At 42.9% G+C, this 27,589-nt stretch overlaps 1 protein-coding gene across 17 annotated transcripts; it reads right to left on the bottom strand.

Annotated features, from left to right (window-relative positions):
* Positions 1-870: 870 nt before the first annotated feature.
* Positions 871-26,027, bottom strand: LOC146971279 (transcriptional repressor p66-alpha). 17 transcript variants are annotated; one of them, XM_085805772.1, is made up of 11 exons: positions 25,749-26,027; positions 15,922-16,436; positions 13,310-13,445; positions 12,894-13,022; positions 12,711-12,788; positions 12,505-12,624; positions 6,942-7,136; positions 3,944-4,205; positions 3,410-3,858; positions 2,645-2,906; positions 871-2,159 (listed from the first exon to the last, which is right to left on the bottom strand). In XM_085805772.1, the coding sequence occupies exons 2-11, from the start codon at positions 16,431-16,433 to the stop codon at positions 2,020-2,022; spliced, it is 2,283 nt and encodes a 760-aa protein (XP_085661898.1). In that variant the 5' UTR covers positions 16,434-16,436; positions 25,749-26,027; the 3' UTR covers positions 871-2,019. The 17 variants fall into 17 exon arrangements, with proteins under 17 accessions (XP_085661898.1, XP_085661909.1, XP_085661903.1 ...); XM_085805783.1 differs by having other exon boundaries at positions 2,783-2,906; XM_085805777.1 differs by having other exon boundaries at positions 6,942-7,115.
* Positions 26,028-27,589: the final 1,562 nt, after the last annotated feature.

Genomic DNA, 27,589 nt, shown 5'->3' with positions numbered 1-27,589 from the left:
CCAGTTAACAGACTTTATATTCATCATGTACACATGATGTATTCTGTATTCTGCGGCAGCTGAAGAAGTGTCATCTCCCTGTGAAGATGCTGGTGAACTTCTACACTGCCACCATCGAATCCATCCTCACATCCTCCATGACAGTCTGGTGTGCTGCAGCCACAGGCCAAACTGCAGCGTGTCATTCACTCTGCAGAGAGGGTGATTGGCTGCAGCCTCCCATCTCTTCAGGAGCTGTACATCTCCAGGACCCGGAGACCAGAGCCAGAATTGTTGCTGACCCCTCTCACCCTGGACACAAACTCTTCCAGTCCCTCCCCTCTGGCAAAAGGCCCCGGTCCATCCGGACCAGGACCTCACGCCACAAGAACAGTTTCTTCCCCTCTACAGTTAGCCTATTGAACAATGGCCCAGCTCCCCCTAATTAATTAACATATATAGTATATGTGTATTTCCTTTTTGCATATAGTATATGCGTATCTTTTACACTAGTATATTTTAATTCATTCTTTTTTATTATTTAAATTCTTAATTCTCTAAATTCTGATTTTATTCTATTTTTTGTACTTTTATGTTTGCACTTGACACCAAGACAAGTTCCTCGTGCTGTAAACTGACCTTTACTGCTCTTGGCAATAAAACAGTTCTGATTCTGATTCTGAACTAAAATGTATGTAACCCTCTTCTGACTATTTGCATTCCACGTAATTTCATGCTTTCCTTTTATTTGCAACTTCTTGCCCTGTAGGATACTGATCTGATGACTTCTCTATGACATTACTTAACTAGTTAACTCCAATAAACAATTCATGTCAAGGTCATATTAAATGTTAGAGTTATATTATCCAACCATAAATGAAAACAAGAGTCTAAAATTTATAATTTTTATTATTTCTTTAGGAGCTAGGAAAAAAAGTAAACCAAATAAATTTTAACATAACTTTGTACAATGCAATTAATACCAGGAAGCAGAGAAATTATGCAATATGGTGAGAGGTACAAGATAAAATTGTATTCCAGGGTCTTGGTAACTGGGACATGTTCCCTTTAACAACTGATTCAGGACTGTATTTTATATGTATTTGCTGGATATTGCATGAATTATGGTTGTATTAATCAGAGGCAAGATCGCTGGCTCCAGTGTGGCAAAGCCAGCTCCTTCAGCGTTTGCATTATCTCAGCAATGACTTAACACTCAAAAATAATCTTACAATGTTGACATTAATATAAAATAAGCAAATTACAGATGGTAATTACAGATGACTTAAGCAATGACACCATGCTTCTTCAGCTAAGGTGCAAAATGAACAGAGGGGTTAAGGGTAGGCATGCTGTTAAACAGGAAAAAAAAATACAAAGCTAGAATGAACTCTTCATTTGTGGAAACCACAATATACTGAGTGATTTTTAACATCGGTCAAAAAGAAAAAAAACAAAACAAAATAACTTACTGTAAATACAAAATATTCAAAATTCAAACCTTTGACTACAGGGGTGATGTGTTGAAAAGTTTACAACTCAGTTACTTTGTTTTTGCTTATGATAAATGTATTTTGAAGGTGAACCCATGGGTATGTATGACTATAAGCATTCAAGTGTCAAAAGGTTGGATCAGTTTGACCCACATCATGGCAGAAAGGGCTGACAAGCCCAGAACAGAGCACTCTTTTATTCAAGTACTCGCTGCTGACATAGCCTCAAACCGCACCATTATTTATCTACCCAGTCTGGAGGACAGAAGTAACCCGGGGGGGAAGCCCTTCAAGTATTTGCTTTCTCTTTGCCTCAATCAAATCAAAATAGTTTCTGCACAATTACCAAAGAACAGTGAACCTCAAAATAAACAACAGAACATAGGAAAACTAAAATAACAATAAAAGATAGGTAAGGAAGGAACTTTTTTTTTTCCACTTTGAGAGATTGTATTTGCTTAACAGTCCTCCAGGGGGTGCTGTTGACCTTATTATTGGAGCTGAGGAACCTCAACAGAAACTAATAGTGAACAGAAGAGCATTGAAGTTATTTCCAAGTGTTTGCGGCTTGTGAGATCGATGGGCGAGAGGGGATCATGTCCAGCAGGTACTCCCTCTGACGAGCGTCCACGGAGGCTGGCGTCTTGTGGCCTGTCAGGCTGGGGTTCACATAGGCCATGGTCACTCCTGTGAACATGCAACAGAGCAGCAGGTAAGGGTGTGGAGCAAGCCTGTAGCTGTTCTTCTTTCAGAGTTCAACAAGAAAAGAAAAAAGCTGTTTGATTTTGTGTGAAACTGGATAATTAGCCACACATACCCCAACAACGAACAGACAGACAAAAGGAAAATGACAGAAGTTCTACTCTAAGGTACAGCAGTGACACCGAGGAAAACATAATCCACCACTGAGGGAGTACAGGAAGATGGAGATCATTTGTAGATGGGGAACTGGAGAGTGAGATTGCCTTGTCCGAAAACATTTCCTCCTGCCTTCACCTTTTCCTCTAATGTGTGTGATTATTCTACATGTATGCACCTTGGTAAATGATTCCTTCAGATTAGAAAATCTTCCAATTTAGGATGTTGTAAGGATTGCTTTTGGACCAGACAGGAATTTGAAAGGAGAGTAGATGTCAGGCGCCAGAGTCGGGCTGGTATTCATGTGAGTCTACCTGTGTTGGTGTTGCTCTGCTTCTTCCATGCAGTGGATGAGGCACTACCTCCGCTGACATTCCTGCGGCCGCCGAGTCCACTGCTGCTCACCTTTGAACTCTGGACAGAGTGGTGGTGAGAAACATGGGCATGCTTACCTGGCCGGCTGACCAAAGCCGCGGCCGCCACTGCACTCTGCAGCTGGGAGGAGGAGGAGAAGGAATGGGGGACACCCCTCACCCCCACTGATGAGACACCGTGGGACAGCTGGCCCTGGGAGCTCTGAATGGACACACAGACACACACAGATGGGTTTTGAGCAGTGTTGGGCACATTACTTTAAAAAAGTAATTAGTTATATAGCTACTAGTTACTTTCCCCAAAAGGTAATTGAGTTATTATCTGAATTACTACATTAAAAAAGTAACTAATTACCAGGATAAGTAACTATTGCATTACTTTTTTATAAAATGTGTCAAATATGTCAAATTACTTGGACTCGCCCCCCTAACCAACTAACCAACTCACTCAGTATTCATATACTGAGTGAGTTGGTTAGTTCCAGATAAACGTCTTTTTTCCAACTAGTTGATGGACTGTGTATAAAACGTACACTTTTATTGTCAGTAACGGCATTATAACGGGGGAAACAGTCACTTTTTTGATAAATCACTACTGAAAAAAGTAGCGTCGTTAGTAAGGCCGTTATTTAATAACGCCATTATTCCCATCACTGGTTTTGACTTGTACTGGCACTGATTGTGTTACTGAAAACGGATTCCAACCTGCTTGATGGAGTGATGGTGAAGGATGTTTCCTCCTCGGCTGGCCTGGTGCTGCTGGTGGTGGTGGTGGTGGTGGTGGTGGTGGAGGGAGGACGCTCTGGCCTGAGCCTGCTTCAGCTGCTGAGACACCAGCTGCTCCGCCTTCAGCGATGAAGAGGCAGATGAAGAGGATGAGGAGCTACTGTGTGAGATCGCTGAGGATGTCTGCTGAATGATTCGCTGCTCTATTTCCTGCTCTTGTTGCAGTGCTTTGACAAACGCAGCTTTCAGCCTATTGGTGTGCTCGGCCTTCAGAGCCTTTTTCTGATTGGAGGACATGCAGTCTTCACAGAGCATTACTCCTCCTTTAGTCTTGTCCTGCCTCCAGCGGCAGGTGAAGTCAGTATTGCATTGAGTGCAGATGTAAGGGTCTCTGGTAACGGGCTTGGACAGCGCTACACCTGTCTTCCCTGTATGGAGAGAGATGGCAACAGATTATCTGACTGATCGTTTTAATTTCTGTGTTTCTGCCGACAAAACGGAAAACCGACGCACCTCTGTGGATGGTGTCCATCAGATTCTGTACCACTTCTTCCAGCCCCACCAGGTAAATAAACTCGTTATTGGCTGCTGAGGGCAGGAAGTTGAACTCTGGGGCAGGGGGTTTTGGTGGGGGGATCTCCAGAAGGGTCTTCTCCAGTTGTTTTCGCAGGGCAAGTTTAGCTGCAGCTTGGCGACTGGCTGGAGAGTCATTCATGTTCACCACAGACACACCGCTGCTTCCTGAGGAGGAGCCCTTCAAACTGGATGGCGAGGCCTTTGACGCGGGCAGAAACAGGAAGAAAAATAAATCAACATAACAGTCTTGATGTTCATCAACTTTTCATTAGTTATAAGGTGTTTGAGTATCTGTACAGTATTATTTGGGGGGATACTGATTACTTTCACTCCACTACATTTCTATTGATGCTCTCGTTACTCACCGATTTTACTCTTACTTTAGCTAATGAATTTTCTTTCTTTTTTTGCTAAATTCTGATCCAAAGAAAACAAACCATTTCTGCTGATTGCGTATGATTTGTCTTCGCTGTATCGCTGTACCTGTACTACCTGTTCTACATCACTTGTACTACATCGCGCTCCACCGTTGCTGGCTCTCGTGCATTAGCGGTGTTGCTTCGGCAGAGTATATCGATAGAGAATTTAACACACTTTTTTCTTTTAGTTTGTTTTGTTAAAGCAGAAGTAAGCGATATTTTTGTGTTAATATAAGTCTTAAATAGTTATATCTTCCGACCGCAATCACTTACATAGAGTGTTTGGACCGAAACATGGGTCTGTCAGTCACTCTGCTCTGCTCTGGGCCGAGGAGAAAACTTTTCTCGTATCCTACAAGTTTTATCCAATGAGGAGAGAGAACGGCATGAAGGGCTGTGTGTGCAGCCAAGGGATGCGCCTGAATGTGGTGACGTAGGGACGAGGACCAATAGATCCATGACGAGGGTGGGGGCTGCTAACTCCATCGGCTGACAAGACGTTATGGTGCGTTCAAGGCAACCCGTAACTCGTGTTACGAGTGGCCGTTATAGTGACTTTCACTGGTAAAACAGGTCGGAAAAACACGAGTGGGTTGCCTGGAACGCTACAAAGTCGTGAGTCGTGACTTGAAGCTGTAATTTACGGTTTCAAAAGCCTGCCTGGAACGCAGCATTAGCCAAAACGACCGGATCGCTTACTTCTGCTTTAAGTGACAACAAAGGCGCAAGTGAGAGATAAAAAAAGGATATTCAGCAGCAGCAGAAATCGTAATATTCTGCCCAGCAGCACACCAATTGAAATGACTGTTTAAATCATGCTTTCACATTTTCTGTGCTCAGCAGCTATTTGTGGTTGTTCCCATTATTTTGGAGCCAACGTACAGATTGTTTTGTGGCAGAATCTGCCGCAGTGTATTCTTAATTGCATTTACAACGATGAAAATGATGTCTGGAGCTCAGACAGTTGAAGCCTTGTTTAAACCTTCTGTGACAGTCCAGTTAGTGGTAGCCTATATAGGTCTATATTGGTGATATGATTATTATAGCTCAGACTCATTTGGATCAGTGTTGCTGATGCACACACATGCCTGTGCCAGTCAAAATCTGAAACTGCAAATGTAACTTGTTACTTTATTTCTCTGTTATGCTCATATGCTGAGTCAGAGGTGGACATTCATTTAAATGAGCAGAAAAATGTTTGAAGTTTAACTACAGCCACAGACAGTTTTGCTCCCAGGTCACTTAGTTAACCACGAGTTAATGTTAAACTCATTCGACAATTTATCTAAATGTGTATCCAAATTTTCTTCTCTGTTAGCTAGATAGTAAAATGTAAGTACTTAGTTTATCTGACTAATCAAATGTTCTTAATCAAATGTTCACAGTTTCCTTGAGTCTGGCAGCAGACATGGTACTTGTTGACACATGCATGCCACTTGATGAATGTAAACAAAATTATGCAAATATTGTAACATAAGGTAAAATGACAACTGTGCAGAGCAGCGCTAGAAAGACACTTGATCTCGAAGGAGGACAGACACCTGACGAGAGAAACCCTCAATGAGGAAATACATGTCTGGACAGGCTAATGTTAGCTAGTTAAAGCTAGCTTCATGTTTGGCTGATTTTTCATGATTCATCCCCTTCTTTAAGTGCGGCTCCAACTGCACACTGCAAAGATATTTCCATGACTTATTATGATGAACCATGTATTTCTAGTAATCGTGAACCTGGACATCGGGACAAGAGCATCTATAGCCGTCTTTTCTTCATTTGTCAACACAACAAAAGAGCCACTTTCCTTTTTCTTGATTGTAAGTACAGATCTAGCCATCTTTGATGATGAGAACTGCTGAGGAAGTGGCTCTATACAGCTAAGTGCAGGTAACTGCAGCCACTGCAGCTGGATTCTTGCAAAACATGCTGCACCCTCTGTTGGTGGTTAGATCAGCAGGTAAGTAGGGCTTCTTATGAAGAAAAAAAACAGGTAGCAGAAGAGTAACATCTGTGTTTTTAACCAGAGATGCCCTTTATATTGTTATGATCAAAGCCACCAGACTCCACTGACAAAAAAAATAACTTTATCTAAAATAACATGAGTCTGGTGGTTTTGAAAAGAGCTGTATAACTGCAGTTATGGTTAAACAAGAAAGATCCATCTATGTAGGAATCCTATACACAAGGTTGTCTAAGGCGACCAAACATCCTCTTTTGCCCGGACATGTCCACTTTTCACGTCCTGTCCAGGGTAGGGGTGGGGGTTATGAATTTGTGAATATGTCCAGTTTTCATTGTTTAAAACTAGGCATGTACTTTAATTGATGGTGCTTTGCACAGCTTACTACAGTTTTTGGGTGTGTGAGAGCAAATGTCAGGCAGCATTGCCTCTCATTACAAACTGTTGAAGTGTGGGCACTGAGTGGGTGTGGACATACTGTATATCTTCCACATTGGATGGTAAAATCACTGCATTCCTTCTTTGTCTATTCAACTTAATTAACCTGTGAGGTACTGACCGGCATGTTAGCACTACTGCCGACTCTGATGAGTCCTGGCTGGACCATGCCTCTCTGGCCCTGGGCTGTAGGGGCCGAGGTCCTGGGGCCCAGCAGCAGAGGAGGCGGCCCTGAGCCCGAGCCCCCAGAGGCCGCCAACTGCTGCTGCTGCTGCTGGCGGAGAGCCTGGATCTGCTGTGGAGATACAGAGATGGGCTAACCAGGACAATGAGAGGGATGACATGGGGACGTCACAGACGAAGGTCGTGGTGGACAAGGAGGAGGGGGGCATCAAAAGCACCAAAGCAAAGGGCACACATAAAGAGAGAGAGGCGCAAAGACAGATCATAAGTGCTGCGTTTAAATGTAATTATTTCCCAGTTTGTCTTTAATGAAGAGTGAAAAACAGTATTACGATTGAATACCTCAGGCTATCATGACCCAGACAAATGTGTGATGTGGTTTTAAATATAAAATGTGGCATTTTAATATCTTTGCATATCAATATTACTAGGGATGTCCCGATACCACTTTTTCACTTCCGATACGATACCGATATTGCAGCCTTTAATATCGGCCCGATACCGATATTGATCCGATATTAGGGGTGGTGAAAAAAAACGATGATTTATATTTTTCAAATTCTAATACAAAGGAGATCCTCCTGTTGCTGACTGACAGGCTGCCACTGTCATGTTCTTCTATGGGACAGACAGTAGTGAGCTTACTTTTGAACTGTAAAATATTAAAAAATAAACCTTATTTACAACTGTTATTGAATTACATAAATGTCAAACAAAAGGCAAAATCTTCTTGCTTCAACGTTTTATTTGTCACTCCAAATTGAAGATTATAGGCTAGCCTGCCCTACAGTAAAAATGGCATACGGGTCAATGACGTGACGCCTAAATATTCTGTCCGGCTGTATTTTTTTAAGTTAAAAAAAGGTTTAAATGTACAAAAATATACTAATCTATATGTAGTATGTCTCCCATATATGTAGTCACTTCAACTTTTCAAAAATCAGGAGTTATTTCTAATTTTTTTGTAATTTAAAGTGTCAAAATATCATGTGGTGCGACCGTCCAGCCCTGACTACTGTTTTGAAAACTTATTTGAAATTATTGTAAATCTATTACAATTTATTTTCTGCCCTATTTGGCATAATTTACAAAGTGTTTTGTATTCCTGTACAAAATTGCAAAGCTTTTGCAGTTATATTTCTTTCATAATATACAAATAAACTTTGTCCGCTCATATCCATTTCATTAAATATCATGTGGTGCGACCATCAAGAAATGACCACTATTGGAACTTTTATGTTGAAATCTACTCATGGACAGGGAGTTGTATCATCCACCATTTTGTCATAGAGCTATGGAAGCAGAAAGAAGGTTTGTGGCTCTCTCATTTAAAAAAAAAATGGAACCTTTTTAACGGCTGTAATGTTGTTGCCACATTTGGATATCATGTGGTATGACCTCAAAAAAAACAATTAATTTAAGTTTTTTTCCACAAATATCTATTTTAATTATAAATTCCATAGTGTCCTTTTGTGAAAAGCTAGCTAGCTTTGTTTATGTTGCTAATCTTGTTTTAGTAATATTTGACCGAACTTGAAAATGTCATGTGGTGCGACCAATTATCATGCGGTGCGACCACTGCAGATTGTTTTCCATCATAGATATATGACCTAGATTGGCAGTATTTGTGCTTTTTATATTGAATTGATGATTGATAAACATTAAGTACTTAATTTTTAGTATTATTTTGAATATTTTTTTGATATTTCATGAGTTATTTTGCTAATATTGCAGAAATAATGGTTAGTTCATTTTAGTAAAATATAAGAAAAAAAATATTAAAAGCATGCCATTTCACTTGGGTATTTATGCAGTTATTAGCAAAAATATAAATTATTATACCTATTTAACTCATTTTAATTAATTTTGACAGAGCCACTGCCAAGCGAAGTTAAAGGCGCTCGCCACAGGCAGCGTGTCAACTCTGACCCCACAGCAAGAGCAGAGTACCTTGCCAGGAGAAGAGAAAGATGTGTTAAAGGGATAGTTCAACAAATTGGCCCATTGTCATAATCCCTATGGTCATAGCAGTAGGTTTGTTACCTTTATTTGTTGGGGCAAGCTATTTTTAGAACGGCGGAGCAGAGCCGTAAGATGCTCAGAGCTACGCTACGGAGGCTCATGGGATTTCTTGGTTTCCCTCATCAAACTCATCAAATACACAATCCAACAACTCCACAACGCTCTGGTGGACAAGTTGTGACCTGCACATTCACCACGCTATGAGATAATAACACAACGTTACCACACAGAGTTGTTTTAGAGGGAAATTCATGCAAAACCACTGATGCACATTCCTGTCGTGGACAATTTCCCTCTACAACAACTCTGTGTGGTAACGTTGTGTTATTATCTCATAGTGTGGTGAATGTGCAGCTCACAACTTGTCCACCAGAGCGTTGTGGAGTTGTTGGATTGTGTATTTGATGAGTTTGATGAGGGAAACCAAGAAATCCCATGAGCCTCCGTAGCGTAGCTCTGAGCAGCGCACACACACACAGTTAGATTTTATCATGAAATCAAAAAATGTTAAAGCAGAAGTAAGCGATCCGGTCGTTTTAGCTAATGCTGCGTTCCAGGCAGGCTTTTGAAACCGTAAATTACAGCTTCAGGTCACAACTTACGACTTTGTAGCATTCCAGGCAACCCACTCGTGTTTTTCCGACCTGTTTTACCTGTGAAAGTCACTATAACGGCCACTCGTAACTTCTGACCCGTGAACTCGTACCAGATCGAACTGGTACGACTTCACAGGTCGGAAAAACACGAGTTACGAGTTGCCTTGAACGCACCATAACAGTCCTCGTCCCGACGTCACCACATGCACGGCGTCCCTTGGCTGCACACACAGCCCTGCATGCCGTTCTCTCTCCTCATTGGATAAAAACTGTAGGATACGATAAATGTTTTCTCCTCGGCTCAGAGCAGAGCAGAGGGACTGACAGACCCGTGTTTCGGTTCAAACACCCTATGTAAGTGATTGCTGTCGGAAGATACAACTAATTAAGACTTATATTAACACAAATATATCACTTCCTTCTGCTTTAATGAAAAGAAAAGAAATGTTTGCGTTGTTCATGCGAGGATTGGGCTAAGATTGGGCAAAGCTCAAAAAGGCCTGAGGTTAGCGGCACATACGCACACACACACACACAAACAAACACACGGTTAGATTTTTATCAATAAGTCAAAAAATGTTTATGAAATGAAATGTTTGTATTCATGTTGTTCACGCGAAGACTGATCAAAGACTGGGCCAAGATTGGGCAAAGTTCAAAAAGACCTGGGCCACGCACACACACGCGCACACACACGGTTAGATTTTTGTCAAAAAAATGTGAAATGTTTGTTTTCATGTTTGAAAGGTTAATAAAATATGGTTTCAATATGAAATTTGCTTGAAATTAATTATTTATTGGTAGCTTTAAATAGATTTTTAATGATACAATGTCTTTAGGTCATTTGGCGCGACCAAACATCATGTGGTGCGACCAATAATAACAATACCTAAATAAAATACAAACTAAAATAACTAATTTCTGTAACTTAAACATTAATAACTGATACAATATGCTTAAGTGAAAGGTATTTTTAAAACATTTTTATCAGTATTATGCAATTTAAAGAAAAAATTAGTCGGTCAACTACAATTAATATAGCGACTGTGACATTATAGAGCTAAAATATGAGAGTAGTATTTGCAAAAATTCAAATGAAATGCAAACACTTTGTTTCTATGTACTTGATATTACTGACTATTTGTAAAAAAATTATTAAGTATGTTAAGAAAATTTATTAATTTTCAGATAAATTATGGTCGCACCACATGACATTTTTTAAGGCCACGGGCGATTCATCTATATGAAAAAACAAAAATTAAACGTTATTTTTTGTATACACGACATCCTTGTTGTTTGAACAGTTGCAAAAGATATTCTTTTTTTTTTTTTTTTTTTAAATGGCATGTTGAAAATCCTTATACGTCATTGACCCATACATAAAATAAAAAGAGGAGTAAAGCAATATATTAAGCAGCAATATTTAAGCATCAAAGATGTTTAATCAAACCCACGTCGTTTGAAACAACGTTCAAAACACACAGCCAGTAACTAAGCATAAAGCCCGCTAGCTTAATGCTAACGTATAATGTAAAACGCCATAGACGGGCTAACAGAAATTAGCATCGTTAATTTAATTCTGGCTTCAGCACTGTTAACACGGCACAACATGTGGACCAGCTGGTCTTTGACCACCGACCCCGTCGGTAGTTAATGTGAACTGTACATTTAGAGCAATATAGCGCATTTACCGTTTATTACCGGGCAAGCGCGACCTGTCCATGCACCCGTGTCTGTGTGTGTGTGTGTGTGTGTGTGTGTGTGTGTGTGTGTGTGTGTGTGTGTGTGTGTGTGTGTGTGTGTGTGTACACGTACGTGCCACACAGTCGACATCACTTCTCCTTGATGAATCGCACACACGCTGTTGTTGTTGTGATCACGTGATCTCTGCATGCTGCAGCCGGGCGCTCTTCCTCTCTGTGGGCGGCGCACCAACATTAAGGTGCATTACCGCCACCTACTGTGTTGGAGTGCGAACGAGTCACCTAGTGATGTTCGATACCACAAATTTCCTTTCCGATCCGATACTGAGTAAAATTCAGGCTGGTATCGGCGATACCAATCCGATACCGATACTTTGTGCAAATGCACCTAATGTGCCTGGTAAATCTAATAAAATAAAAAAAAGTACTGTAATTTTAAGTCATAGCTTCCTAAGGATGCAAGACTTCAGAGTAACGTATTTATTTTAAACTCTGAACTATATTGAGGTAGTGGCCTCGTTTAGAATATAGCCGAAAATAGTGTTTCAAACACTAAAAAAAGAACATAAGTAAAATAATAAAACCATAAATTAAATAAGAATATGATAAACAAACATATATATTTTTTTAATTCATTCATTTATAATATTATTTATAATTTTCCCACAGATATTACAGACTTCGTCTTCACTGTTTGTGGCGCTGAAATAGCTCCACACCTGACTCCTTTCCGCTCCGCCATCGACTCTACACAGACTGACTTTGTGAGCAGGCGGAAGAAAAAGTAGTTCCTACCAACCGCGTGTCATTTAGACAAGATCTGAATAGTTTAGTTACTTTCCACTGTGTTCCTGTTAATGATATGCATAACCACAAATGACTGAAGTATCAAAAGTATCGATATTTTCATTTGAGTATCGATTCTAGAGCATACAGACCTGGTATCGGAAGTATCGATATTTCAGTATCGATCTGCACATCACTACTATTCATATGGGACAGAAGTGCTGGAGCGGAATAATGGACTGCTTTTATCGGAGCGTTTATATCGGAGATTTTAGATGCAGTCCGATATAATCCGATATTCGTTTTTTTGGCTGATATCGGACATAAATCCGATATCAATATCGGATCGGGACATCCCTAAATATTACCCCTATTAGTACCCCCGATGACTCACCTGTGCCCCTCTGACCAGAGGCGGCATGATGATCTGGGACCCATGTTTGGACGACACCTGCTGCCCTCCTCTCACCAGCGGTGGAGGGATGACTGTACCTGAGCTCCTGCCTGTCAAAATCTGGTCAGAGAACACCACCGTCAGAAACAATGTGACTGCGACAGTACGATGGCTTCATGCTGAGGGACATGTGTTGGAGCACTAACCTGCTGAGAGCCTTTATTGCTTGTAATTGTTCCACGGATTAGAGGAGGAGGAGCAGAGGAGCCAGACAGACCCGAGGGCTGGAAAAGATAATATATATAGATATATAAATACATAAATAAACAGAGAGAGCTTAAAGCGAGGCTGTGTGACTTTGTGTGACCATGTGCTGCTGTTTGCGTTACCTTCTGCAGAGTGTCCCTCTGTATCTGGCTCTGTCGGAGTTTCTTCAGCAGGACCAGTTTGGCCTCCTCCAGTCTCAGCTCCTCCTTCAGCTGCTTAATGATGCGCTCCCTCTCCGCTGGGCTGCTCTTCTGCACTCAACAGATCACAACATCACATTCACCACCACCCACTGTACAAAAAAGGACAAACCACTTCCCAGGCACTGAAATGTGACGTGCTGTGCCATGTTTTCAGGCGCTCTGACTTTACACATCCAGTGAGTAACTACAACTTCATAGATTAGAAAATGGCCGTTTCACACCTAGTACTACCTTCCTGTGTCCACGTTTTAATTTGTGAAAAAGCCTAGGCATGGGTTACAATTTAAACTTCAATTTAAGGATCCGTCTCATGCATTTATGTTGTTGGGTCTCACCATGAGCAGGTCAGTGTCCAGTTCCTTGAAGTGGCTCAGGCCATTCATCGGAGGACTCGGGGAGTCATTATCTGACAAGATGATCACATCATCATCATCATCTTCAGGGGACGGAGGGCGCTTCTCCCTTTTTATACTGCAGGACACAAGAGGATTGATGACAGTCAAACTTAGATTTCAGTATTTCATAAATAAAAAGCACTCACTGCTGTACGTCATGGGAGTGAAACGGGATTATTATGTAGAGTTACGCAAATAAAATATTGGCTGTTTTCTGCTGTTTGAAAGGCCATTTAATCAAATTTAACTGTTTAATATTCACTTCCCCACTTTTATTTCCCCTTAAGTACATTTAAAGATGGTTTAAGGATGTTTTTTAAGGATTAAGGACATTTTGCATTATCAGCTCATTCCAGCTCTTTAGTGAAGCTTTGTGATACAAAACATTCAAATCGAAGACTTCGTGTTGATATTTTTGTTGTCTTGTGCATCATTTTAAACCCATTTCCCCAAAGATTCACACATATTTTATACATTTGAAAATCTTGTTGAGACTATAAAAAAATGTTATTTCAGTGTTAGAACAGCGTGAGTTGGCCCCATCAGTAACATCCGTGTTCACCGAGGTCTGCTCCTCATCACAATCATATTTTATGACCGTGGGTTGATTCGTTGCGGTAAAAACCTAACAAGTCCAGACATCTCCTCACAAAGCCTCTCTTCATGTTGATTCTCCTCCGTCAACGACAGAGCGGGGAGGGGTCGGGCAAGGTGGGAGTTAAAGCTCTGGTAAAGGTCTTTAAGTCACAATGAAAAGGCTGTTTGAGAGCACAAGCTATTGAAACAGGATATTGTGGCAGGATATAATGCACGTCTGAGGCGTTCAGGGTTAACTACATACAAGGCCTGCTGAGGAAAGTGGGATCCTTGGAGGCGGATTGGATAAACCATCACCTCTGTTGTCGGTGATTATCATGTGATAAAGCAACATTTTATACTTAACTCCTCCCAACGCATACTGTAAAGCCTCCACTGCAACGCAACTAGTTCAACTGCAGGCCAATATGTGCGAGCGGATGACCTAAATTCTTTGACTAGTGACACTCGCACACTGAAGAACATGAGTAATGTTCCCATAAAAAACAAGGAGGGCTTGTGATCACACAGATTTATGCATTTCTATGATGCATAAGAAGTCGTTAAAGTCAACGCATGACAATGTGAGGCCTGTCTCTCCTCCTTGTGTGTGTGTGTGTGTGTGTGTGTGTTGGTCTCTCTCCTCGGGGCTTAGCGCCATCATCACTTCCTGTGGATTAATCACTACTCTTCCAAAGAAGTCACATGACCTCAAAGTCATCATCACGTGACACACTCACTAACCCCCCACCCCACCCCACCCCTCCCCTCCCCTCCCTCCCTTCCTCCCTCCCCTCCCCTCACTGTTCCTTCCACGGTTGAAACCATGGCAACAACCGGCTGGAACCGGTTTGTGACACACGGCTTCATTTTGTGTGTGTGAGGGGAGTTTTAGGGTTCAGGTGGTGAGTGGGGGGAAAATGGAGGTAGACCAAGAGAGAAAGTTAAACAGCACCTCTGAGCAGCCCACTCCCCACCTCCCCACCTCCCCACTCTCTCCCATACACAGTAAGTTTAAAGAACAGCATGGTTATAAAAGTCACTTTAAATATCTGTAGGTCTTTTTAGATTTTCAGGTCAGGTTTTAAATCTCTGCTCAGAACTCATTTCTATCGGAAAGCCTTCCCTGATTTTATTTGATGTCACTTAATTGTCTTGGTTTTCATTTTAATTGTTTTCACTTGGAAAGCACTTTGTAACATTTGTTTTGAAAAGTGCTATATAAATAAAGTTTAATATCGTTATTATTATTTAGATTTTAATTTATTTCATCCGCCCTCTTATAAATCCACACAAGTTGGTTTCATTGAACAAAAAAAATCAGACAAGAAGCTTCTAGAAGACGCAGACAGCCTCTAGGTAGCTGATTTACTGCACATTCACTTCATGTGGTTGTTGTCACATATGGCGCTTTTCCACTACACAGTCACGGAACGGAGGGGCACGGCACGGCTCGGCTCGGTAAAGGTGCTGTTCCACTACAGCTGAGTTCTTCTAGTACCTCCTCAGCGGGGGCGGGGTCGACACGGGGTGGTCGCGGGGCCGCATTGTCCGTGTCTCTTTTTTCGATCCACTCGTCAGCTCCAAACTCACTCGTCTGCACCTCGATTACGGACCACAGTCTGGTTTAACACACAGCAACATTTAACTCGGGTGAAGGAATAACAACAGTCTTGATACAGATCAGCTGGCGCTGTTGCCGCTCTGTTTTTGAAATTTCCACGTTTGATTCTCATGTCGGACGTAGCGCTCGCACTCTTGCAGTGATGACGCTCTGTCCAATCAGTGGAAGGCAGTCGGCTGATGTCACGTTTTAATATCGCTTCAGCTCGCTTGGAACCAGGGCCGAGGAGGTACTAAAAATGGTACCTGGTACCAGGTACTAGGGCTGGTGGAAAAGCAAAAAAAGCGTGCCGTGCCGTGCCGTGCCGTGCTAGTGGAAAAGCGCCAATAGTTTACCATGAACTGGTCCTTACCCTCTGGAGGTGCTCATGTCCACCGGCTGCTCCCCCGTCTGAACTTCCACTTTAATGGTGGCCTTCACCTCGCCTGCAGCCAGCAGCCCGCTGGACGCCTTCGGCTCCGTCGGCCGGACCCGGCTCCTCGTATCCATGGCCTGCTCCGTCTTCACCTTGCTGCCTTTGTCATTGCACTCAGTCCTATTGTCTGAGTCGGGTTTAACCGCCATCTCCTGATCATCCTTCGCCGGCGGGGAGGCCAGAGGTGACACGACAGACAATGGCAACCGGTTCTGATCCTGTTCCTTCTCGGGCTCTGGTCCGCTGCTTATCCGGCTCTGATCATCCTCCTCGACCAGAGCTGGGTCGGGTTTTGGTTTTGCCTGTGCTTCTTCTGTGGGTTCAGATGGGTCCAATTTGGGCTTTTTGTTTTCATTTTCAGCATCGGGGTTTTCCGCAGACTGCGGAGTAGCCTCCCTCTCCAGCGCCCTCTTCTGGCTGCGCGTCTGGCGGACAGCCTCCTCAGACATCCCCTGCACACAACGGAAGAAATAATTGTTTAATCTGAACTGTTATCTATACAAACAGGATCAAAGCTGCAGAAAATCTGAATTTCAGTCTTTTCCCAAACCAAAGCTCAGAGCAGAGTCTTGTCACATTTCATCACAACAGCTCAACCCAGACCACAGAGAACTGACATAGGCCAGCTTATGATTATTAAGACATGAAAGCTTAACATGCAATGAACTGCATGAGTAAATGCTGGATATAGGTTCAACTAAAGATTCCTTACATTGAAAATGTTTTAAGGGAGTTAATATCTAAGTTACACCTAATGAAGTTGAAGGAAACTCTTGAAATTCAGAAATAAGGCTGATTGTAGCCATTTTAAACTTCACAGCTGTGCTGCACAATTTTTTACAAGGACAATTTAGGATATGACTGGGTGCCACATTTCATTACTGTGATGTTGACATTGTGCAACAAACCTACATGAAGGAGCTATTACCCAATAACAAATTGCGTTATCCATTTTCCTGTGGGTGCAGGTTTAGGCTGAGTGTACGCCTTTCATTTGAACTTCAATAGACAAAACTGACCTTGAATCAGCTGCATGGGACACACAGTGATGTGGTGACCAGACAAAACATGGTGAATTAGTACTGCACATGACCAAGATGTTGACTCAAGTATAGAAATGTATTTAAAAAATTGGGAATCTAAACCAAACAACGGGAAAAATGTTGCAGTCAGACGTCAAACAGCTGCAAGAACATGACAATGCTGTAATTAAATTGGAGTTGTACAATCAACTGTCACTGATACTGTTTAAGGGTGGGTGTTTGTGTTTTGCTGAATCATTGTGAAATAAAAAGACATTTAAAAAAAAATCTGAGTTAAAGAGGACTAGGGGAGCTAAAATTAACTGCAGCATGATTTCTGTTAAAATATTGATAACAACAGATGACTAGCAGCTCTACATTTTTTCATTCATTTAAAAGACTCGACGAGCTTATGTTTAACCTTTCTCTCTGTCCGATATCCCCTGTACAACCCATTCAATCGCTCCAGATGCCGACGTGCCCCCCCACACTGTAGTGGCTCCTCAGTGTCAGGTCAGCAGAGAGGAGGAGGAGGAGCCGCCGACCATACGTGTTTACCTTAAAGGCTTCGATAATGGCCTTTTACATCACTGTGTACACCCCTCATGCACTTTCCACATCCGCAACCATTTACATATAATAGACACCAGACGGCGTCAAAACTGAAGGGACTGTGTCTGAGTTTTTTTTTTTTTTCTTTCTCGCTTTCACTTTCTTAACTTAAAACCGACAATCTGATAAGCTCTCACATTTCACATGGCATTTGAACAGGTGTGCAGAGTCGAGAAGTAGGAGTTTGAACTCTAAAGCTCTCTTTACACAACTGCTTCTGTCACTTTCTTTTCTGTATTCACCCCCCTCCCTCCTCCTCCTTCTTTTTATGTTTTTGTTTTTTTTTGTCGAAGACTGCTGAGAGTCTGAGAGAGATGAGAAACAACAACAGAGAGGTGTGTATGACATGTAACAACACCCAACATTCTGTTATATATAACATTCAAAGCTCCTCTGCCTCCCTGGAGTGCTGCTATTGATATTCAATATAATGATCGCGTCAACAAAAATACTCCAACCTAGTCCACAAGCAACTGTAATCTGTTGCCGACGTAAACGTCACATCATGGTTTCATAAAGCATCACTAGCAGGGGAACTCTGTTAAAGGGATAGTTCGACATTTTGGCAAATTGACCCATTGCCATAATCCCTATAGTCATAGCAGTAGGTTCATTACCTTTAATTATCGGTGCAAGCTATTTTTAAAACGGCAGAGCAGAGCCGCAAGCTGCTCAGAGCTACGCTATGGAGGCTAATGGAATTTCTTGGTTTCCCTCATCAAACTCATCAAATACACAATCCAACAACTCCAAAACGCTCTGGTGGACAAGTTATGACCTGCACATTCACCACGCTATGAGATTATAACGGAACGTTACGAGACAGAGTTGTTTCTGGGACAAATACAGAGACTGCTTGCCGTAAAACTGCCCCCGACGGGAACGTGCATGAACGGTTTTGCATGAATTTACCTCTAAAACAACTCCGTCTAGCAACATTACATTATTACCTCATAGTGTGATGAATGTGCAGGTCACAACTTGTCCACCAGAGCGTTTTGGAGTTGTTGGATTGTGTATTTGATGAGTTTGATGAGGGAAACCAAGAAATCCCATTAGCCTCCGTAGCATAGCTCTGAGCAGCTCTGCTCCACCGTTCTAAAAATAGCTTGCACCGACAATTAAAGATAACGAACCTACTCCTAAAACTATAGGGATTATGGCAATGGGCCAATTTGCCATAATGTTGAACTATCCCTTTTAACACTATAAAGCACCATGGTATAGGATAACAATAAACATACAATAAATTGTGAGATGAACATTGACACGCTGATATAAAGCATAAAATGCAGAGTTTGAATTATATTTTCACCTGTTTTTCATCACTAGTTTCCAGGCAGAGTTGCTGAATCAAGCAAAGAGGTAAATGCAGGAAACGAGCTGCGTTTACCCCCGAGCCCTGAGGTAACAACTCTGCTACAGAAACCACAGTGTGGTCCAGATATAGTGATGGACCAAAACACACCTTGTGGTCAGAAACCTGGATACAGCTGTGATCATGTCCAGGTCAATAACCAGGTTATTCAAGACTCTGGGATACTGTAACACGTGTACACACACAAACACACACACTGATTGAAATGACTTTGGCAAACGGTAAACATGCGCTGAGTCATTTGGCGTGGTGTGCAGGGCATGACATGCGGTCAAAGTTCACACCATCTCAAACAGAAAGCAGAAAGTGAAAAATTCAGACGCGTCCACTCCACTCACACGGTCACCACCACCACACACTAAAAACCCACCACAAAGAAGAGGAAACGCAGCGCAGACTTCCAATCCACAATCATATTCATTCATGTACACATGTTACAGGATCCAGGCCCGGTGCTGCCAACTCTGCTGAGGCCCTGGCTCTGCTCTGCCCAGCCACGCACAACAGGAAGCTATGGGTTGTTTTTTTTTTTTTTTGTGGGGTGGGGGTGGGGGGTGGGAGGGTTACAATTAACACTTGCAACCTGGGCTACTCCTCAAAGACACACACATACACCACCGTACACACTCCTGCCCCCTCCCCTTCCTGTTCTCAGAACGGTTATGGCGATTAAAGCACACAGTGTATCCATGATGTACCTACATAAGACCGAGTCACGATGCAGCGTGCAGAGCAGAGCAGCCGCCTGATAGCAGCGCTGACCAAGTTGCTTTTTTCTTTTTTAATACTCTGACATCACTCTGAGACACACATGACATGACCCTTCCCAGGATTCACTGGGACACACAAAGCACTTTTCCAGAGAACCGGTTTTAACCGGTTAGCTAGTGTGTGTGTGTATGTGTGTGTGTGTATGTGTGTGTGTGTGTGTGTATGACTGAGAGAGAAGCTGAAGCTAGTTTTAACCCTTCAGGTGCTGGAGCAGACGCAGGGCTTCCACAGTGACGGCCATTATACAGTGTGTGTGTGGGTGCGTGTGCGTAATTGCATGAATGTGTGTGCTGCTGAGGTGGGACGTGGCAGGGGGGTCTGAGGGGTGGGGGGGTGCTATGGCATTAGCTTTATCAATTCTGATGCATATGCCTGTAGCTGAAAAACCACGGTCGGTGGGGTACGTGAGGAACCAACCAGCCTCACTCGGACACTGACCCTGTCTTTGTAACAGGGGATCTGAATGGCTGACAGGTCTCACATTTCATCTCCATGGCACTTTACACACATTTCCTTCAAGGCCCCCTACCATCCGCAACACACACACACACACACACATTTGGTCAATCTACCCCCACGCACCCGAGGACCTGACATCACATGCAACACATGCAAAGCCTCAAAAGGCGACTAAAACCAAAGTCCTTTGTCTCTGCTAAAACTGAACTTTACTGATCTTACAAACAAATTCATGCCACACACACACACAGCTGACCCACACATGAACTATAGTGTGTACACAAACACACACCATCAGGCCACTGTACACTGTCACTTGTAATATTATACAGTTTTTAATGGCAGGCCTGTGTGATTATGGATGTTTCATGGTACAATTATCAGCATTATCTCCACAACAATGTTATCCTGATAAATATTCAAATAAGATGGAAATCCTCAAGCAGCATTTAACGGCACTGTAAGGACTTCATTATGCCGTGTGTGGCGGTGGTCATGGCGATGTGTCCTTAAGTTTGATGCCTCTCGCTGTTTTAACACGTCTTCATCAGAGCTACAACTTTTCAAGTGCACTTTTTCTGAACTGTACCAACACGTTTGACAGGGATGCAAACGGGTCAGGACCAAAAAAGAGAGGAATTGTCCGGCGTGGGGGGGGGGTGCTCACCATTAACAAATAAGTACATTACAATATCATGGAAAAGTCAATTTCCAGTACTTCAACCCCAACCAAGTATTGAGTGCATATAGATGGACATAGTTTTCAGAAGGCCAATATTTCTATATTAAAAATGCTTTAAAAAAAAAAAAATCCTTTGCAATATTTCAATTTTGGAGAGACTGAATTTTAGGTCTTCACTGAATGTTAGTCATAATTATTACTATTAAAATAAACTGAAGAAATAAAGACATGGGATGTTTCATTCAGTGTGTAATGGACATTAGTTTCACTTTAATTGAATTACATCGCGGAGCACATGCTTCCACTCAGGCTTCACTCAGCAGGCTTCCTTCACCTCTGAAACGGGCAGAGCTCCGTGGAAACACCTGCACACGCACCCGACAGCTCCACGGTGCACGCGGCCACAGCACGTCCGCGGCCACACACGTGCACGGGGGGAAAAAAAACGGCGTCGCCGTCGCACCGACTGCACACGGATACGCGCCGCTTTAATGACGCGTTTCAACATTGGAGGTAGGCTGTTATCAGTATAATCAGAGACAACCATGAATGAGTTCGCCTCAGTTTCACGTGATTGTCACTGTCAGCCTGTTAGAAAAACATTTTACTGACCCCAGCTGAGACGCTGAGACGCTGAGACCCCCCCCTCCCCCCCCCTCAAAACAAAAACTCTTCGGATCTGAACGATTCACACAAGTCACCCAATTGGTCATGAAAAAAGCGAGTTTCGCTTTTCGGCGCGCTGTTTGCATCCCTGGTTTGAAGTTACATTGTCCAACACACTGTCTTTGCTTACAGTTATCTGTGCATTTCCCAGAATGCTGTTGGGTCTTTTCATTGTAGGTGTAAGCAGCAATTCTGTACAAGGCCTACAAACAGCACACTGATAGAGAAATGAGCTATGATATTACATTTACTTTACTCTTTGTAGTGTTTTTAACTGTAACTTAACATTATTAAGTTTACAGATGTTAAACTAAAGAGTAACCGTCACATTTTGTATTGTGCTGTAAATCATAAGTAAAAAAAACAACAACCCAAAATCAAAAACACCAGCAGCAAAACACTAGTCTGTTGTACATGATGAGGGGGAATCCCCCTGTGGATGATTGTATTACACTATAAATGAATTTCTAAATCTACTTACGTTAATATTTAGTGATTATCTAATAAAAACTAAACAAATTAATATAAAATCTGATAGCCTTGGGACATCACAGGATAAACCTTACACAGCCCAAGTTGAATGAAGAGCAACTGAACGAGAATAAACAAAGGATTTATTAGAAAGAAATCTCTCTCTAGTGATTGAACGTAACGCTGTCTGAAGGTGTTTTATTAAATGTAACACAGCCTCACCTCAAGGTAATGAGTGCTCGCTCTGGCAGTATCAGTTTACATGCATCACAGAGACGCAGGAAATATTTTGTAGAGAATATCAATATTGATGGTATTTACAATGATTATCTATTTCAATAATATTGCGTGTGATTTTTGAGACCCCATAAATGTTAAACATTGAGTTTACTTTATATGAGAGTGAGAGTCTGTGCCATTTTGACACATTTCTTCACATATAATGAATGTACAGTTTGTGTTTGGAGACTGTTTTACAGGGTTTACCAAGTATCTGTTTAATCAAACTCAATCCTCCCATTAACATTGCCAGTGTAATTACACCACAGTGATCACTGCCACATTATCAAATTGCACAGTGCAGGTACTTGACTCTTGGCCAGTATGGCTTTCACTGTCCCGGAATACATGTGCTTTAATCTGGCATCAGGTTTCCACAACTATCAGTGCGCTGTCACCAGGATCCACACTTCATCTACACCTGCGCTGTTTCCTGCCGAGTACCTTCTTTTCTGCCCCAAGGTGCTTATTCATCTCGTCACTTGTGGATCATGTCAGCCATCAGTCAGTCACTCAGTCATCCTTCACCCGGGCTGGCAGGCTCACTCTCAACCATCATCGATGTCTGGCCGCACATACAGTATGTGTTCAGCATTTTATTTACCCACCGACAGACCTTTACCCCGTGAAAACATATTCCTACACAGCACAGGAAACGGTGCAACGTCACCGGCCTCTAACTGCTGCACCAGCAAAATATTCTTATCAATCATCAATCATCTGGCTGCATGGTAAATGATAACAATAATGTCTCCAGGCACTAACCACTGCTGCATGATTGCACTAAAACAATTCAATCCGACTCTGTGTAGTTTAACTTTTCAGCTTTAGAGGTGGTTATGGCCAAAGATAATGTTTGTGGGTGACTGACTTGCTCAATTAAATAACTTCAGGTCTTAATAGGTTTAAGCTCCATCCAGCAGATAACACAAAACAGACAGAAAGGGGCAATTAAGAGCAAATTGCTCTGTATATATCTGATAAAGTCATGGAGGATTGACCAAACAGCTGCCCTGTGACCCTAGCAGTCATGTGCAGCAGCTTAAAATGTGGCCAGCAGACGACCCTTTCCAGAACAGTGGCTGATTACACAACTACTCTGGATCGGTCTTGTGTGTGAGTGAGATCAGTGTTAACAGTGATTTCTGGAAAAACGAGGCTTGAACCTTCGGACTCACTCTTTTCTGTTACATTCATTTGTAATGCCAAGGTGGAGAGCACAACCAGTGCTTCCATCGTGCTGTCAATGTCCAACTTCTGCGCTGTTCAGTGATCCCGCAGTGAGTCAACCCATGGACTTCTCCTGCGTAGTGTTCACAGTGACAGTTCATGAACAATACAACCATGCACTGGTTTGTTAACACGCAAATAACACTTTACAGGGCCTTTGTTCTCATGAACAACTGAGTGTTCGTTCTAGATCCCCGCAAAGGGGCAATAAAGTCTCCTAAAAGCAGACCACTTCACCAACATACCCTCCCCAGTCGACTGGGGACTTTCAAGTGCCCCTGTCCTGGTGCCCTTTCCTGGCTGCAGGACTAATTACCCAATAATTACTCTTTAGAGAATTAAATATACGAATATATACCGAAAATCAGATCTGCAACAATTATGCAAGTTACAATTTCTTTAAGGACGTCTTGCTATTCTGTAACTGAGAGAATTAACCAAAGAGTGCCTTTCAGTACATGATTTTCTATGAAACCAACAATAAAATAATAACAATATGATAATAATGATTTGAATTTAAGAGAATACTCTGACAACATGCAAATCCACATATCTCCTGTTATATTAGTTCAACTATGAGCATATTCATGTTCAAATTTGTAGACAAAATCTTCCTTATTATTGCAACTGTGACAGCAGCTAATATAAACTTTAATAACAGGTCACATAAAGATTTATCCGTTTCCAAACCGGTGTTCAATTAAAACTAATTGAAACACTTGGGACCATCACAGATGAAGTTAACAGCATCAGTCGGTTGCATAGCTAGCCTATATGTGGTTTTGTCAACATACCATGAGCAACATCGGCTTCCGTAACATTCAGCCATAAACTATTAAAAGATTTTTTTTTAATTCCATCTGAACGCGTTACAGATGAGCAGAGGAAAGAGAAATGTGTAGAAACAGGTTTGACTGCACAGATCCCGAGTCTCAGCTTTGTCCCGGAGCGCTGCAAACTGTGGTGGCTGCTGGAAACCTGTGTGTGTGTGTGTGTGTGTGTGTGTGTGTGTGTGTGTGTGCCTGTCTGGGTGAGAGGAAGAGACAGGGAGGGAGTGTGTGTGTGTCAGTGTGTGTGTATGTGTGTGTGTTCAGCTTTAAGAGGAGGAAGACTACGGTTGTCACAGCGAGAAGTAGGAAGATTAGCTCCCAGATAGCAGAACCAACACTGGTGCCACGGGGCTTAAAGCGGGCAGCGGCGGCCACCATTACCCCCAACACCACCCAGTACACCGTCCACAAGCAAAGTCAGCCCTTTAAAAAACTAAACCCAGCCCACACTACATGTGCAAGCAGCCGGCTTTTTTTTTTGTGTGTGTGTGTGTGTGTATTATTGACACCGCCTCAGAGGAGGTGAGCGTGTTATTAGTTAGCGAGCTAACATTAGCTACATCGCACAAACAAAAACACGAAGCCGCTCCGGGGCTCGATGAAAAGAAAGAAAGCGGGTCATGTCCGACCACCGGCGGATCAAAAAAACAAAAAAACAAAACAAAACAAACGGGGGGGTGTGGGGGGAGGGGGCTTTAAGTCAAAGTAGTAAAAGTCCTCCAGTCGGGGCAGCTGCTCGTCAACATGCCCCCACCGCCACACAACCAGAACCGAGCCCGGGTCTGCTGCACCCCGATGCGGGACGACCAGCAGCAGGAGGAGGGGGGGAAACAAACTTTCACCCTCCTGCGATAAAAGTGAGACTATCTGCGGCTCCATCGGGACTGTTTACCTGGGTGTCCCCTCCCGAAGAAAAACCTTAAGAGTCGGAACTCATAAAATTTCATCGACCGGCCCACGGACTGAGCCGAGCCGAGCCGAGCCGAGCTGAGCCGAGCTGAGCCGCCGCCGCCGCTGCTGCTGCTGGCGATGTCACGTTATAATCCTTACCTCATTCAGCGACTTCTACCGCACACAATCCACACCGGGGATCATATTTACAAGCTGGCACGCGTCAGAAAACGTAAAATAAAATACATTTTGGCTCAGTAAGCCCCCCCTCTCCCTTCCCCTCCCCTCCCTCCCTCTCCTCCCCGGTGCTCAACCTTTGGCTCTGCGGAGAAGTGTTACTTTTCAACAGCCCATCAGCTTCTTTATCGTCACAGATAGGTGGAGGAAAACCTGGCTCCTCTCGACGAGTCCGAATAAAAGGCTCCCCTCGATCCACTTACTAAAAAACTTCGGCTTTACCTCAGTCAACTTACTCGGTCGCTTTGTCGCCTCCTCTTCGCCGATGGTCGACCAAGGAATGTTTAATCTGCAGTTAACCTCGATAAATCGTTGCTTTTTTGAAATCCAGGGGATATCCTCTTTTTTTCGGCCCTCCCCACTGCCGCGTCTGTTGCCAAATAATGCGCCTCAACACACATGGAGCCGCTGCGTCCTCTTAGTGGGCATGCGCACCTCGGCATACCAGGGCGACAGGATCACATCATGTAAGCCCAGTGACCACCAAGGGCCAAAGCAGGACGACCACGTCAGGGGCCCCGGGCTCCTCGGGGTGACCTATGACTGTACCCGCTCAACTACAGACATCTCCTCAAACACACACACACACACATCACGTGACATTAATAACATATAGATAATATAACAACACTCACCACCAGCATCACATTGGCATCCATAGCTCATTATGTGGCTCAAACCTGGCAACCCAGAGTCAAGACTTTCAGCTCACTTTAAAGACCAGCGGTGCTCTGAGAACAGGATCTGGTTATGGCAAAGGTATGAAACATGGCAATTAGGAAAGATGATACATTTAGCATAGCCTACTGTCATTTTACGTGGTAAACTGTGGGTAAGAGCACGCAGCACTAACATTGCATAATGTGAAAGACAGCTGACAATCCATTCAGTGCCTCCCGGCCACATCCACGTTCCACATTCACTGCAGGTAAAGACTAACTGCAAACTTGTGAGGGAACTCAAACCAGGAGAGAATACAATACACAAAGACACCCCTCCTCTCTCTCTCTCTCTCTCTCTCTCTCTCTCTCTCCCTCTCTCTCTCTCACACACACACACACACACACACACACACAAATGCACACTTATGCCAGTTAATATTATAATGCAAGTTTTAAAGGGATAGTTCAACATTTTGGCAAATTGGCCCATTGCCATAATCGCTATAGTCATAGCAGTAGGTTCATTACCTTTAATTGTAGGTGTAAGCTATTTTCAGTACGGCGGAGCGCAGCAGCTGGCTGCTCAGAGCTACGGAGGCTAATGGAATTTCTTGGTTTCCCTCATTAAACTCATCAAATTCAACATCCCAAAACTCCACAGCGCTTTTGTAGACAAGTTGTGACCTGCACAACCACCACGCTATGAGATAATGACGGAACGATACGAAACGGAGCCGTTTTCGAGGTAAATTCATACAAAACCGCTGATGCGCGTTGCGTTCAGGGACAGTTTTTCAGCAAGCAGTCTCCGTATTTACCCTGTATTTACCTCGAAAACGGCTCCGTTTCGTATCGTCCCGTCATTATCTCATAGCGTGGTGGTTGTGCAGGTCACAACTTGTCTACAAAAGCGCTGTGGAGTTTTGGGATGTTGAATTTGATGAGTTTAATGAGGGAAACCAAGAAATTCCATTAGCCTCCGTAGCTCTGAGCAGCCAGCTGCTGCGCTCCGCCGTACTGAAAATAGCTTACGGTAATGAACCTACTGCTATGACTATAGCGATTATGGCAATGGGCCAATTTGCCAAAATGTTGAACTATCCCTTTAAGTTATAAATGTAGCCTATACAAACACACGCACCATTATATTATATTGCTATTACTAATTGAGTGTTCGAACTCCAGAGGAACTGTGTGAACAGAAAGAGGACAGAAACAGAAAAAACATGTGAATGAGAAAAGATTAATTGGGAATATGTGAGCACGGAGTAGAAGTATAGGCAAACCGATAAAAGCCATGACATTAGGGTGAATGCAAATAGCCTACGATGTGGTCCAGTCGTATTACTAGGTGGTGACCTAGACTTGTTTTTTGTGAAGCAACCTTGTCTCACTCTATGAGTCCTGTGTCTACA

Source organism: Trachurus japonicus, chromosome 17, assembly GCF_045865225.1.
Source record: "Trachurus japonicus isolate A0001 chromosome 17, Traja_1.0".
Classification (NCBI taxonomy): domain Eukaryota; kingdom Metazoa; phylum Chordata; class Actinopteri; order Carangiformes; family Carangidae; genus Trachurus; species Trachurus japonicus.
This window is presented reverse-complemented; position numbering and strand designations above follow the sequence as displayed.